The 15,941-nt window shown below is 34.3% G+C and overlaps 1 protein-coding gene across 1 annotated transcript in view; it reads left to right on the forward strand.

Annotated features, from left to right (window-relative positions):
• Positions 1-15,941, forward strand: part of LOC124368266 (titin-like) — a 246,264-nt gene that overhangs the window by 107,859 nt on the left and 122,464 nt on the right. The window contains exons 17-19 of the mRNA XM_046825567.1: positions 4,243-4,365; positions 15,356-15,534; positions 15,648-15,892. Coding sequence (XP_046681523.1) covers positions 4,243-4,365; positions 15,356-15,534; positions 15,648-15,892 — 547 coding nt within the window. The remainder of the gene's footprint in view (positions 1-4,242; positions 4,366-15,355; positions 15,535-15,647; positions 15,893-15,941) is intronic.

The following is a 15,941-nucleotide window of genomic DNA, read 5'->3' on the forward strand; positions in this document are numbered from 1 at the left end:
TAGGAACCTGCAAGCTAGCAAGCCTAAATCGACTTAAATCCCCAATCAATCAATCTTAAAGTCCAAATGGGTAGTTAAATTAAGACTAAATTTTGGTTTTGACTCCTTATGGGAACGGATTATAAACTCTTTCCGGATTTTAAAATATTCAAATGGCTCAACAATATAAAAAAAAGTAAAGAATGTCTTATTTTACCAGGCGAAGTTAGGGCTAAGAAGCCCTCTCTAACACTTAACCTGGAAAAAAGTATAAAGCACCAGGAAAAAATCTCCCAGTGTTATACTCACATAAAGAATGCATCTAACACCATGTTCAAAATTGAAGAATCACACACTAGAGTCGTCCGAGGCGTGGAGACTCACAAAATCAGCTGTTATAGCTGATTGTAAAACAGTCTAGTAATAATAACATACAGTGCTGCCGACTTATATGATATTATCGGGACCATCTATATGTTTCTTTCAAATAGTGGACCAAAATGTACTCTTTTAGGTTAATGTTAATATATTATTAAAATGGTCAATACTCCTGGAAGAGATGACCAGCTGTCATTTAGTAACAAAGCAGACGACAGTTTTTGTTGAACAGACGCAGTCAAGCTATAGTACAGTGATACTACAACGGTATCAATCAAAATTGTTTAGAAAATTTGCAAAAGCGCCATGGTATGTATCCAATAAAACGCTACATCAAGATTTGAACATTCCAACAGTCAAAGAAGAAATAACCAAATTCAGTCGCATTTATCTTTCAAGATTAGAAGATCATCCAAACCACCTTGCGGTAAATCTACTTGATAATTCTAAAAATGTTTACAGACTCCACCGAACTGCCATCCTGGATCTACCTTTTAGGTTCTTGAATTAATTATGTTAGTGTTAACAGTGGTTAACATCTAACTCAATTTTAATTGTCAATGTTGTTTCTGTATATACTATTTACTTATTGTTTTTCTCAAATTGAATAGATTGTAAATAAATGAAATGTTGGTAAAAAATGCTATAGTACATGGACAGGTCTAGTCTAGGTCTCGTCTCGGTAATTTAATAAGTGTTTGGTATCAAAATAACAATACATAATTTATCTCAAACTCAAAGTATCAAAGAACATTTTTAGGTTTAGTGAGTCTGCTTACAATCATAAGTTTGAACTCATCATCATTATGTTTTGCTAATTAATTATTCTTTCTTTTATAAAAAAAGAACATCTTTAGTAATTTCATTGGTTGGGTTAGTGTTACTATAAACATGATTTTTATTGTAATAGGCCATACAAAATGATTGTAGGCCTAGGGCATTGTAAATAATTCAACATTTTAGATTTAAAAATCATGCCAAATTATTGTTGGTTGTTTGAATCAGTTGGTATTTAAATTTAAATTAGATAAAAATATTTAATTTTGTGTTTTTTAAACTTATGGAATGAATATTTGTCATTTATTGGTCTTATAGTTCTTTGTAATACCAGAATAAAATGTCACCAATCAAAGTATAATGGGGCAGGGTACGATAAGGGGACCCGGTTTTTTATATTGAAGAATGTAATCATCGATACCTAATATTCGCATCTCAAATCCTAGACTATCAATCGATATAAAAGTATCTATAGTCTTCAATAGCAATCATATGTTTTAAATTAAAATATGGATTTAATATTTAAAGTATAGAAACAAATTATTATAAGCAACATTAGGAAAAGTGAAGACGACCATATTTGCTCCTCTCACAGTTGCAGTTGTTTCTTTCCCACAAATTTCACATAATGGATTTTTTGGTACGAGTCCAACATGTTGAAGCCACGTAAAACATGTCTTATCATCTTTCAAAGCAATGTCGTGTACTTAGTCTTCTAAAATTGACTGCCATTTTTAATAATCAAATGTTACTTATATGTAAAATTTAAATATTACCTTACGTGTATTATTTGAAAGTGTTTACAGCTGTTGATATAGATTATTTAAGTTATTTGTTCAAAATAATTAATCAGTATCGATTTATTATATCGGTGGTTATGATTAAGTAATATCGTTTGCCAATTTCAATATAAAAAACCGGGTCCGCTTATCGTACCCTACCCGTATAATGTTTTAAATGATGATTTTACAATTTTTATCATCTACCAATTTAAAATTCTTTAAATGTTATATTACAATGTTTATTATCTACAAATGACCTTTAATTCATGACCTCAGGTGTAAGGTGGAGAAATTAACTTGTGATGACAATGGCTTATCATCCAGTTTTTAAAGTGAGATTTAAAATCTAGTGCCTCATACTGAATACACAGTATAATGGTTGAAGACAGTATAATCTGCTGTCAGGTTGAACATAATACTGTTTATTTATTTCAATGGCAAACGCCAATTTTATACAAAAGTAACAAAAAATAATTATGGACAAGATGTACTAAAGTTTTCTTAGTAGCTAACAAGACAGAGAGTAAATAGTAACATACAACAAGGAGGCATGACCAGCAAACAACACAGGCAACAATTGTACAAGACTGGAAATTGTAAGGCTAGTAAACACTTTATAGCAATAGGACATAGAACATAGAGCCTAAGGAGAGCTATTAAAATAAGAAATAACAACAATTAATTAAATACTATGAAGGAAAAACAGTAAATAAACTATATAATAAGGACTAACATCAGTAAAGTATCTAAGATAACAGTAGGATAAACTAGAGTGGGATTGAGTCAACAGTGTATAGGTCTGCAGTTTTTATAATAACTAAGAAATAAACTATATATATATATATATATATTTATTATTCTATTTTAGTTCTTTTTCTTGTTGCTATTTAGTTATTAATTATTTGATTTTGTAAATATTTATACACTTTTTGTTATCTGAAGAAGTATGCTGACATACGAAAATTCATAAAAAGAGTTAACCAATATTTGGTTTTTTATTTTCACATGAAGAGAATACATATTGAGATTATATAATATACTAACAACAATAGAAATATCAGGTAACAATAACAATAATAGAGATTAGGTGAACAGTGAATAGATACAGCCCTTGGAGAATGTGCAAGAGTTAATGTGGAAAGGGGCTACAAAGGCAAAACCATCTACATTGACACGGACAGCAGGGCTGCTCTGCAGGCCTTGGCCAACCATGACTGTAATTCGAAGACAGTCTGGGAATGCCATAAGGTCATGAAATTGCTGGCGAAAACCAATAAAGTTATTCTAACTTGGGTGCCTGGACATAGAGGAATCACAGACAGAAGGCGGGTAAGTAATGAAGGGGCAGACAGTTGCGCTAACTTGGGAGCCGACCGTCCTCTTACCGGTCCTGAACCAACGTGTGGGGTCTCATATAACTTAGCACGTAGATCAGTTACCAAGTGGGTGGTTAACAAACACCTACAACATTGGAGAAATACTGAGGGGAATGTACAAGCAAAGCGGATGCTCAAGGGACCATCAAGGAACATTGCAGCAGATGCCCTTAGAATGAGTAGAACGGAGATCCGAAAGGTGACTGGTTTTATTACAGGTCATTGGATATTCCGAAGTCACCTGAACAGAATAGGTATTCCAGTTCAGGAAACACTGTGCAGGAAATGTGGCGAGGCTGACGAAACAGCCAAGCACGTCATATTTGAATGTCTGGCATTACAGAGCAAACGCTCAAGATCCCTAGGTGTTCTTATGCATACGGAAGAGGGGTTGGAACAGGAAAGCATTGTTCAGAAGATCTCATGGTTTTGTAAAGGCCTGGGATTTGATACAGCTTAAACCTGGGAGAGGGTGCACAATAAGCCGGATGGCTGAGAGGCAACTACCAGGCCTAGGAAACCTGGCCCTCTGTTACAAAAAAAATATACTATTATTTCAATTGATATAACTAACAGAAAGACTATAAATACCATAACAAATAAATATACAATAAACAACAACGAAAAGAACTTAAAACAGAAACTGAAGAGGAGGCACGTGCACTATAATGAGGGGAGTCGACGGCCCCAGCATTAGGTAACGTCACACAGAGCAATCACTTTCTTTCTGAACGATGGTACAGAATCGTGGAAGAAATCCAGATGAGTAGAAACCACCCCACTTGCGCGCATGAGATGAGACATACCGCTAAAGCGAGAATAGTTGGTGGTATTGAGGTATCTGCGGAAGATTGTCATTGAGCGCAGACCTCTTGTAACACAAACTCCATTGTTAAACTCCATTACTCTAGTTACACCACTCCTAAACTCTTTTGTATCTTCTGTTCTAGAGCAGAGAATGGCTGGAACTACGGGTGGTGGAGATGATACCAGAATTGACTCTCCTGGGAGCGACTCTGGCAGAGGCTACAGCGATGCTCTCCGCTCACGAACAGGTCCTCCTAAAGATCCATGTAAGTGTATATCCTCCAAAATCTATCGGCTACTTTTTGTAAACCTAAAAAAAATACATAGGCCTAGTTAGAGACACAACGTGAAATTATGAAATAGAGTTCTTATGGAATAAAATACGATCGCGTCACATCCCTCTTTGTGTACAGTACTGTATTCAATATGTTAACTTGTGTTTGATAGTTTCGCGTAACGCTGCTTTCTATGTATTCGCACCTGAAGGGCTTTAATAGAAAACTACAGTAGAACCCCTCATATCCGGCCACCACGGAACCGAGCCCCTGGCCGGATAACGATTCGGCCGGATAAACCATCCTACAGTACACAGCACTTGACGAAACAAAACAATTGTACTGTACTGTACTAACCGCACTGGAAATAATCAACGAACTGTTTACAGGTTAAACCTATTAGCTCAACTGAGGACAACACAAGAAAATGTAAACAAATAGATACACAAAAATAACGCAAGAGTCGTGGGAGACTAGTGCGTGCAACTGCGCGTCTGCAAGCCGTGGTAAATAAATTTCGATATTGGCTTCCGGGAAGTGGCCGGATAAACCGAGGTGCGGTAAAACCGAGGCCGGATATGAGGGGTTCTACTGTATTGTAAGCTTACATTAGAATTTGCCACATTCTACCTAAGTGTGAATTAGCTACTGTCACAAAGGTGAGTAATAGCCTTCATACAATTTTGGTAGGACTTTCATATAAGATAGACTGGGTGTTCATTGCTATGAAATACATGTGGTTGATGTAGTTGATAAATTCAGCCTAAGAAGAAGCATTCATTTCTTATATAGAGCATTCATTAAGGTGGCAGTACAGTATCTTGTGTAGCAAATGTCATACTGTCATAGTGGCTTTCAAAATCCTTTGGCATAACTATCTTCTAGATTTAAAGTTTGTCATTGAGGATGGTTGATTTATAAAAAATTATACGTTTTGAGGATTGAAATCCACCCTCTTCAAAAAAGGTGTCTAAAAATATTAAGATAATTGTGTAAATTTAAGCAAACACTAAAATTTTAGATTAATTAAAGTGTGGTTATAAATCTGCTACAGTCTAGTTTTATAAAATAACAAGTTGTACATCAAAATATGTTCAGCCATATGACTTTGACCAACTAGTATTATCTTAATGGTCTTCAGACATGCTTCTGACAAGTTCTGAAGATATGGCTCAGTGAAGTCGATTTGTTTGATAATTGTCGGGGAAGGTTATGAGTGCCAAGGTTGTTATCATTGGTAATTCTTTAGTTTGTCAAAGTTGTGTCAGCTTTTTGTTGCGTTTTTGGGATGTTTCAGAGATTTGATAGCGAGTCATCTAGTCAAGGTTTTAGTATCCCAATGTGACTTAAACAATTTTCTGATCTTTTTTTGTGGCTTTGTCAAATTTTTTAGCTTTGTTAGGTACTTTAATATCTATGGCATTTAGTTGTTCAGTACAAAAGCAATTTCCATGTAACTCTTTAGACTCTGTTGCACATTTAATACAGACTTGACACAGGACCTGGTAGTGGTTGGATTAAGCAAGTACAAGACAAAATGGAAACTGCTTGAGGCAATGCTGGATAGACTATTACACAAGAGAAGTTTTTTTAAAACTAATATAGAACAGTGTCCCTCAAGAAAATGTGGTAGTTTACGGATAAGTTGAAATTTCATCAATCAATGAGCAGGTATTTTTAATCAGTTCACAGTACAAGTCTTTTGCAGTGCGATATTTTCTACCAAAAGTGGTATGATATTTATCTTAGGCTGTATTATATGAAGTGCATGCCTGTAGGTGGTTAACATGCAATGAAAGTGGGTATATCTAAATACACAATAATTGAGATTAGCTCTGTCCCAGAAGAGTAGTGTTGAGTTTAACAATTTTGTCTTTTATGCTGCACGTTTTGTGTGAAATTTGGTTTTCTTAACACATTGGGATAATATAAAAACTGGACCTTTAGTATAAGCTATTTAAGGAAACATTTACTGCTTCCTAAATAATCCAAGAATATGTACAATATCGTACTGTCTTATCTCGTTTGTGAAACTTGAAAAAACAGTGATGAATCAGACCATAGTGCAGAGATTTACTTATTAGGAAGATATGGAGAAGCAAGTTCAGTCCAATGAATGGTTTTCTCAACATCCAGGATGGACTATGCTTCTCTTGGGATCTCAGGTTTGGATCATCATCAGTGTGCACATTTGAACTAATAAGAATACAAGGAGAAGACAGCATTTAAATGTCAAATGCTGTACTGATTTCTCTGTATTGGGAACTGCCACTCTTGAAGTTCAAAATTGCCTCAGGATGCATAGTCATCACATTATGATGTTGTATGTGACACAGTTGCAACAGCTTTATCTCATGCTAGCTAAATAATGGAACAAAAATGTTATTATTGACTCATTTCATTAGTGAGTGATATTCCTGTGTTGAATTGTTATACAATATCTTTATATGCTCATATTGAGGGTCTCAATAATTCTCAACAATTGTACAATGTCAACTCTAGTAACTTTGTCTTTTCGTTGTGCAAGATCACTTGCGGAAGTAATTGAACGTCTCACAGTGCTTAGTTCTAAATAAGTTGGGGAATCATGTCTTGACTGTTTAAGGGAATTATCACCACAGTTCTCCTAGGTAGCTTTATACATTTCTTTAGACAAAACATAATAACCACCAGAAGATGTCTGGGTACCAGCTCTCGTCCTATCATCCCTTTTACTTGTAATACAAGCTAGGAGATAACCAGACCATATGTGGTATAAGAAACTTCACTAATGATTAATTCAAAATTTCAAAGCTGTCGATCAATTTATTCTTCATATATTCTGTGGAATACAGATAGACAGAGAAACAAATAGAAGAGGATTTTTGCCTGCTCCTCAAGTGATAGCAATATTAATATGCAAGATTTTAAGTCCATGGTTCGATTTCATTTTGAAATATTCTGAAGAAGACAGACAGTATAACAAACAGACAGAAAAGGAATTCTGTCAGCCCCCAAGTGATACCAAAATGTGCAAAATTTCAAGTTTATATAGCCCAATCCGTACTTTAGATGTCCTGTGAAAAGTTAGGGTTAGCAAACCTAAAAAACGTGTTTAACTCTCAGCCAAATTGCATGAAGGGACATGCACCACCATTGAACTGTATGTTGCCTTTATAGAAACAAAGCTGTATGCTGAATTTCAAGTACATACCTCAAATAGTTTTTTGAGATATCGTGTGGACAAGTAGACGAAGACTTAGGAGAAATTTGCCTGCCCTCTGAGTGAAGGCTTTGTTTGCTAATGCTCAACCCATTATAGATTTCTCATTTGTCCCCATTATTGATGCTGATATCGTTGAAAGAAATTGATCTATCTGCAGGGATTGCAAGGAGTTAGTCATCAACCTACTAGTTGATGGATTTTTAAACTTATTGGAAAATGCTCACATTCATTTGTGGAAGTTGCATGATTTAGAATTGAAGTCCAGAAAGCTACTGTTATTTAAATTCTTTAACAAAAAGAGTGTGAAACTCAATAAGTCAATGTAGAAATAAAAAATTGACTTTTTAGTTTCTAGAAATTCTATGAGTTACTTCACTGTAAACTTAGTTTATGATTTATTTTTAATTCTTTTGACTTATTTGTAGAATTTATTTATTGTGAGTTTTAAATTTGTTGAGATGTCTAAGACATTCATGTTTTGACTCTTAACATATAGTAGTTATTTAATTCATTATAATTTCTTTTTAGCTTCAGTATTTTTTTTACCAGAAAAATTAATAGTTACTTAAGAATTATTTTTCCTATCAACCCATATTTTGGAGTCGAACAGAACTGAACCTGTGCAACAATGGCTGAAGTGCTGGAAGTGTTAAATGTTTATATTTGTATGTTTCATAGCTGAGTCACATTGCCTAATGCTTTTTAACACTAAATTTCTTTTAAACGATTCTCCATTGGTATATTTTACTTTTAGACTGATCAATCATGGCTATAATTAGCTCCATTCATGTCTTGATACCAGCCCATGTGGGCTATGTTGAGAAATCCAAACAGGGGTTAGGCGGAGCCCATATTTGTTTATTTGTGGTGGGAGAAAGAAAGGTATTCATTACTTGTTTTGTATGAACTACATCACACTTTACATTTATTATTAATTATATGATTAATGATAATAATAATACAGTTAATAATACAGTATTGTTTTAAACCCGAACTGTATTGTTTTAATACAGGAATGTACCACCCGAACTGTGCAGGACTCTTCCTTTAATTCTATTCTAAACCTGGCTAATCTCTTTCATCTTCAACAAATTAATGGAGTTATGAATGATCGTGGAGTCTTGCTGGACCTCATATTCTCATCAGACAGCTATGTATCAGTAAACCCGGCCTTAGATCCTTTAGTAAATCTGGAATCTCATCATCCTGCTTTGGATATTGTAATTATATGCTCTGAACATGGAAAATCCAAAAGTAAGATCTCTAAGTATGACTTTAACAACAGTAATGAGGAGGAAATCTTTCGTAACTTGCAACTTTGGCAGTACCCCATACTGACTAGTCCTGAGCAGGTTGAGGCATCGTTTGGAACCTTTTGCTCTAATCTTACTGCCCTGATTAAATTTTATACGCCCTTAAAGTTTTGTGGGGCTTCTACCTTCCCTTGTTGGTTCTCACAAGATTTGAAGAGACTGGTATCCTTAAAGAAGAGGCTGCATTGCAAATATAAAACAACAAATAGTTTGAAATTATATAGAGAATTTTGCAGTGTGCGGACACAATGTAAGGAACTTACTGCACACTGTTACCGGCAGTATATTGATTCAGTTGAAAGCGCCATGCAACATAATATTAAGGCCTTTTGGGCTCACATTAACAACACAAAGGGCAAAACAGGGATAAATGACACAATGCATCTAAACGATATGGCTGTAGATGACCCGCAAGATATATGCGAACTTTTCGCAGAGCATTTTTCATCTGTCTACCAGATGCATGTTGAGTGTCCTTCATATGAGGACCAGTTAACTGCATTTTCTCTTGCAGAATTTTCTATTTCTTCCGTGGAACTTGAGAGAGTGCTGTCCTCCCTGAATGCCAATAAAGGAGCGGGACCTGATGAGATACCTCCGTCAATATTAAGATACTGTAGCTCTATTCTAGCTCCTCACTTAACTTTATATTTCAATGAGTTTTTGCGGTTGGGGGTTTTCCCTCACTGCCTGAAGACTAGCTACGTTACGCCCATATATAAGAGTGGAAACAGCTCAGACATAAGAAATTACAGACCTATCTCAATTCAATCGACTCTAGCTAAGGTGTTTGAAGCCATGGTTTTCAATAGACTCTCTTTTTTTGTCAAGAACACTATATCCACTGCTCAGCATGGTTTCTTGAGGGGAAGATCAACCACCACGAATCTCATTATTTATCAGGATGACATCATATCTGCTTTCAATATAGGAAGTCAAGTTGATAGTGTCTACATAGACCTATCTAAGGCATTTGACAAGATTAGTCATGAACATCTGCTATCCAAGCTTAGTAGTTTGGGCGTTGTTGGTCCCATGCTACGATGGTTTCGAAGTTATTTGAGTGATCGTTATCAGGTGGTTAGATACAGAGGTTTGAAATCCACAGCTTTCCCTGTGCTTTCTGGAGTCCCCCAGGGTTCCCTCCTTGGGCCTTTGCTTTTTGCCATTTATGTTAATGATATGGTTTCTGTCATTAAACACTCCAAGATATTGCTCTTTGCAGATGATGCCAAAATATACAAGGAGATCACTTCGGAGTCTGATTGCAGAGATCTACAGGCTGACTTGAATGGTGTACTATTGTGGTGTTATAGAAATAAAATGGAGGTTAATGTATCAAAGTGCTCAGTACTTACTTTCTCCCGACGGATGAATGAGGAGACCTTCGAGTACTTTCTTGGAGAGGAACCACTCAGCAGATGTTCTATGATTAAGGATCTTGGGGTGACTATGACATCTTCACTTAATCCTAAAAGTCACATTGACTTTATTAGCCGTAGGGCAAATTCAGCTCTTGGATTTATTATTAGGGTATCCAGAGATGGGTTTTCCCCTGTAGCGCTTAGAACACTCTATGTACAATTAGTTCGCCCCATATTAGAATATTGTTCACCAGTGTGGTCGCCATATCAGATAGGCCATATTGATTCCATTGAGAGCATACAGAGGAAGTTTCTTCGAGTTCTAGGAATGAAACTTGGCTTTCATTATGCGGAGGTTCCTTTGGATGACATCAGCCATCAGTTTGGTCTTCAATCTCTGAGCACCAGGTGGAGGATCAATGATTTACTTCTTCTCCGAAAGATTATTACATCTTCAGTGGATTCTCCTGATCTACTTGGGAGAATAGATTTTCGCTGCTCAAGATTGGCCAGAACAAATCATATGTTTGAGAGGAAATATTGTCAGACTCTGTATTCTTACCACAGCTCAGTGCCACGTCTTCACCGCCTGGGAAATAGCTTACCAGATCACATTGATTTCTTTACTATGTCTGAGGTAACTTTTAAAAAGGAACTCTCCAAGTTTTATTTTTGAATGGTGATCTGTTTATTCTGGAATTTGTAGAGTGTAGACATATTTTGAACTTGCCTGTTGATTAGAACCATTTCTGTATATATTTATAATATAATAAGGTTTCTTAATGCTTGTAATGATTTACTACGTCTTTTTAATTATTTATTTAAATCAATTGCATGGTCTGTTAATTTGTGTTTGGTCTATAAGAGTATGTATTTAATAGTAATAAGGGTGGAGGTAACCTCATATACATGGAATTAGATGCCTGTATTGTTAGCCATCTAAATCCAAACTGTAAATTTATCATGTAATATAAAATGGTGTTAACCGTATACAATAAATAAATAAATAAAGTTAGATATGTATAGGCCTAATACTGTCAACTAACATTGGCCTTAAAAAAAGTGTAATCTATGCTAAATATTTCTAATAAAAGAATGATTCAAACTATTTGAGCTGTTTCAGTTTCAACACATTTAATTGTGTGGATTAAACATTTTGCATCCAGAAGCTTAAGATATTGGTAAATAAACTATAGATTCTATTGCTGTAAGCAAAGTATTCTGAAAAAAAAAATTCGATTTAGGGTAGGGCAATTTCTATTTAGTGATACATTCCAGTTCCTTCCAATTGCATTTTTAACTTTGCGTTTTCATCAACCAGACAGATAAGTTTTTACTATTTAATTTTTTATCTCACATAGACTGATTCAAAATTATAATAAAACATACATAAAATTATTAAAGATAAAAAAAAAATAGTTTCCTAAAATGTGTGTCCTAAAACGTCTTGTTTTCTTCTATCTATTACCTTCCATTATTTTATGTACAGTATTGGACATAGTGTTTCATCATGTTGTTCCATTAAGATAGTCAATTTGAGGTCTTGGTTCTCAATAATCTAGATCTTACTATTTTATGATTTTTAGTATTCTTTTTACTAATATTTTTATTTAAGAAACTAAGTTACAATTAGAAAATTTTGGTTAGTTACTTATGATAACCAAAAAAGATTTTTTTGTAAATAATGAGAAGAATTTTCTCTACACAAACTCAATTTTTATATCTGTGTAATACTTATTTATATTCCAGACAACAATGACATACTCGAGGTGGCTTTAGATCAACAATCAGTAGAGCATCAGACAAAAGGTTATGTTGTTCAGAAATCGGGTGATCCTTTTACCAAAACCCAAGATCTTTCTAGTTTTTAAAACAACACTGCTTATGTGTTCAGATAAGATAGTTTTAGAATCCATAACATTAAGATTCTCCTCAGTGTACTTTCTTTAGATCACAATATTCTTAATCCCAAAAATAAAATTGGCTTCTCAGGTATACAACTACCACTGTTTTGCTTCACAGTTTCAAAGGAGTTTGGTCGCTTTTAGCCCATCCTTCAGAATCAATGGCTGATTGTGAAAAAATTGTCTGTCACTCTGACGATCAGAAAAGAGATATTAACAACATTAACTTAAGGCTGAGCATCACAGTTTAGGGTAAATTTTGTCATGGATAAACTAGAAGAAACATAGAAGTCCCGAATTTGAGTTTTAAGGCAACACTCTGGAAATAGCAATGCACCTCTCAGAATACAATTGATCAAATCACACTCTAAATAATGTCTTTTCTAAAAGAAAGGCTTTGATCAATGAATAAGGGTCAAATGTTGATAAAAGTCCTATTTTGATCTCTATAATGTCACCCTAGAAGATTGTCTCATGTACACTATTTCATATTGTAATCTGATGGTGGTAATAGAATGGAAACCAGAACTGTGTATTGACTAGAGTTGAGAAGAAGCCTGGCTGAGCTGAGAATAGTTGTACTTCACCTCACTATAAAAAACCAGCAGTTCTGTGCCGCTTATTTAGACCCAGCCCCGCCCATCCACACTTAGCCCTCCTAGGTCATTCCACTTGCTTGGACAACTTTGAACCCTTGAGATTGGCTTAGGATTGTGAACAAACATTTACGATAAATTCAGGAATAGTATAAATTTGGAACCATTTAACTTTAAGTAGTTTTATCTGATTTAATAGAAGTCTACATTTTGGTACAATATGTGATTCTTTAATGTACCAGGAGTAAGGTTAAAACTTTTAAATGTTAATATAAATCACAGTGTATAAAATTTTTAATGACTCAATAAAATTAATGCAAATATTTAGCTTAAAAATTATAAGAGCCTTTGAATAGCTCAATAAAACACTTTACTGTATTTCTTTTAGGTAAAAATACTTAATTAATTAAAGACTAACAATTTTTTTTGTCTTCAAAGTAAAAAGAAAAAATGCTTCAACATAATATTCCCTGTAACTGCAATTTGTTTCAATAAAAATCATTGAAATTCCCTTCCCTTAATCATATATTGTCTAAGTTTGTATATGCATAAAATAATTTTTTTTTAATATATTGCAATAAAAATGAATTGTACAGTACACATTTATAAATGTTTATATATAAAACTAAAAGGCATGTATGTTTTTCGATAATTTACTCTATCAAACTTCACCTTTTAATTTATCATGTCAAAAGTAAGAAATTTCATATATAGTCCTATCTTGTTTAGTTTACCATCAGTCTGCCTGTTTGTGTTTTTAGAAAAATTATATCTTTAAATCAAATAAATTTCAAACTTTGCAAAATTTTTAGTCTATTTAAGATCTGTTTTGGAAAAGTTTCAGAAAAAGATCATATTATCTGGTTTTAAAATAGCAGCCACACACAATTCTTAAACTGTAATAACTAAAAAAACAGGGATTGTATGAAAAGTTCATAAGAATATAGTAATATAAGTTAAGTGTATTTATACAATGAATTTTGATACCAAGTTTTTTTAACTATGACAATATTTGGAGATTAATAAAGATTTTACTGAGCGCCATCCTTCCCTTACAATAAACAATAGAAGTATTAATGTTGTTCAACTGCTGATTAATAATCAGCTGATTGATGTAATGAATGATGAATGTAAGGATCTTGGATTATAACAAAATTATATAATTGAGTATTTTACATTTTTCTCTATTATATTATGTATTTTAAAATTTTGTGAAAGAGTATACATGATATCTCTTCCCCTCCCCCAGATATAACTCTGGTTAAACTTAGAGATCAATTATAAATAGTATTAAAGGTGTAAGTTTTATTTTTCATCAATATATCTTTTTTCACTATAGTAGTCAGTTTTATTTATCTTAGCTGAGTAATAGGCTGGGTGTTCACTTGTAGTTGAGTGGTTAGCTTATCCTTCAGGTTCGAAATCCTACTTGGACACAATTTATATTGTCATTTAACGCATAAATAAAATTGTCATTTAAGATTTGTCTGAAGTGTGTTGTAAGCAGTTTTTGGCTTCATATTATATCAAAAGATAAAGCTGGGAGCCTTCAATTCATGAATGCAATTGAGATACATTAATGTTGTGTATGTATCATATACAAGATATAACAGAAGGTCTTTTCTTGTACTATGTTCGGTATTATATTTTATTAATCTTTGAAAACTTGCAACTTATACTGGTTGGTAATATGCTATTACATATGTTGCGTTTGTAATATTAATATGTGAAGAGTGACACAACACTTATGCCAGCGTGTTAATTGGTAGTGCTGATGGGCGAGCGGTCTAAGACGTTGACCTGGGTCTGAGTTAGAGATAGCGCAGGTTCAAATCCTGTCCATAACCATTGCACTCTTTATCAGTACCATCGACCTTGTACTGTATCGACTGTCCCCCTTATTGTGATAAGATCCTCACACAGGCCAGTGGCCAGTGGGACGGGCAGAATAAGGTTTAAAAGGGGATTGGCCTCTCTGTTAAAATAACATGTTACTTTCATTTACAATATAAGAGAACCTGTCAACCCCATTAACCTGTCATGATAGGCAATCTTTGTGGGAAATTTAACAATCATACTAAGAGGAAAAGTTGACAATATCACAATACCAGAACTGTCAACTCTAAGAATGGACTTTGTTAATAACTTTTTTTACCATCTTAGAACAATCACTTTTTTATATTTCTTCCAAACACCTCATGTGTTCATGAACTTTACTAGTACAATATTGTGTCTGACAGTAATAAAACTATACTATTTTTCACCTAAAATAATTGAATGCCCAAGGAAGTTTGTTCTTCCAGATTGAGCATCAAATCATTCCAAAAACAATAATTTTATGAAAAAGTCTCAATTAGCTCAATAATACTCATAAGCATTAAAATTTCATCATTAGTGAATGTACAAGATCAAAAGCTATATAAGAATTGATGTCAAGTTGTTCATTGCTAATTTATCCATTATTATAAGTATACATCACAACTTTACAGGCCTTTTAGGTATTGTGGAAAGTCACTAATTAAAAGAGTTTGACTAAATATAAATGAATTAAATATTAAATTAGATACAAATTAACAAAACTAAATGCATATGTTAACAGAGCAAGCAGAGCCCAGTAGAGGAGTTGCTGAGACAAGCTGACCAACTCATAGCCAGCCAACACACAAGGGCAGAGGTATACACTGCCATGGCCGAGTCTCTCTCCCTAGCATGGCAGGACATCAACACTCTCCTACACAAGAGGAAGGAAATTCTTGAGCTTAACGTCAAATACCATAGGTATTTAAATTAATTATCATGAATTGAACATTTGTTGTTTTGAAATATTGTTTTAAATATTCTAATCTAAGAGTGACTCACCTTTTACTGTAGCATATTGTATATTTGTCCAGTGACGCTGCAGTCTGCTTGGAGAGGACGCGAGCACTGGAGCTAGCGTGTTCTGGTGCACCACTGCCTGTGGAGGTTTCTGAGCTGCGGGACCTGCTCACTCGACTGTCTGATGTAAAGCGTTCAATGTTAGAGACTCTAATGGCATCCCTGCAGGACGGTCGCGCGCGCTGCTTGACACCCTACGCCTCCTCGCATCCGAAGGTTCTCTCGATTCTCGACCCGGCCAGACTAAAGCTTCCACAGAGTCAGGTTAATAATCTAGATAGATATATTTGTTGCAATTTGAGCATAGG

This window comes from Homalodisca vitripennis, chromosome 1 (genome assembly GCF_021130785.1).
Source record: "Homalodisca vitripennis isolate AUS2020 chromosome 1, UT_GWSS_2.1, whole genome shotgun sequence".
NCBI classification, from domain to species: Eukaryota; Metazoa; Arthropoda; class Insecta; order Hemiptera; family Cicadellidae; genus Homalodisca; species Homalodisca vitripennis.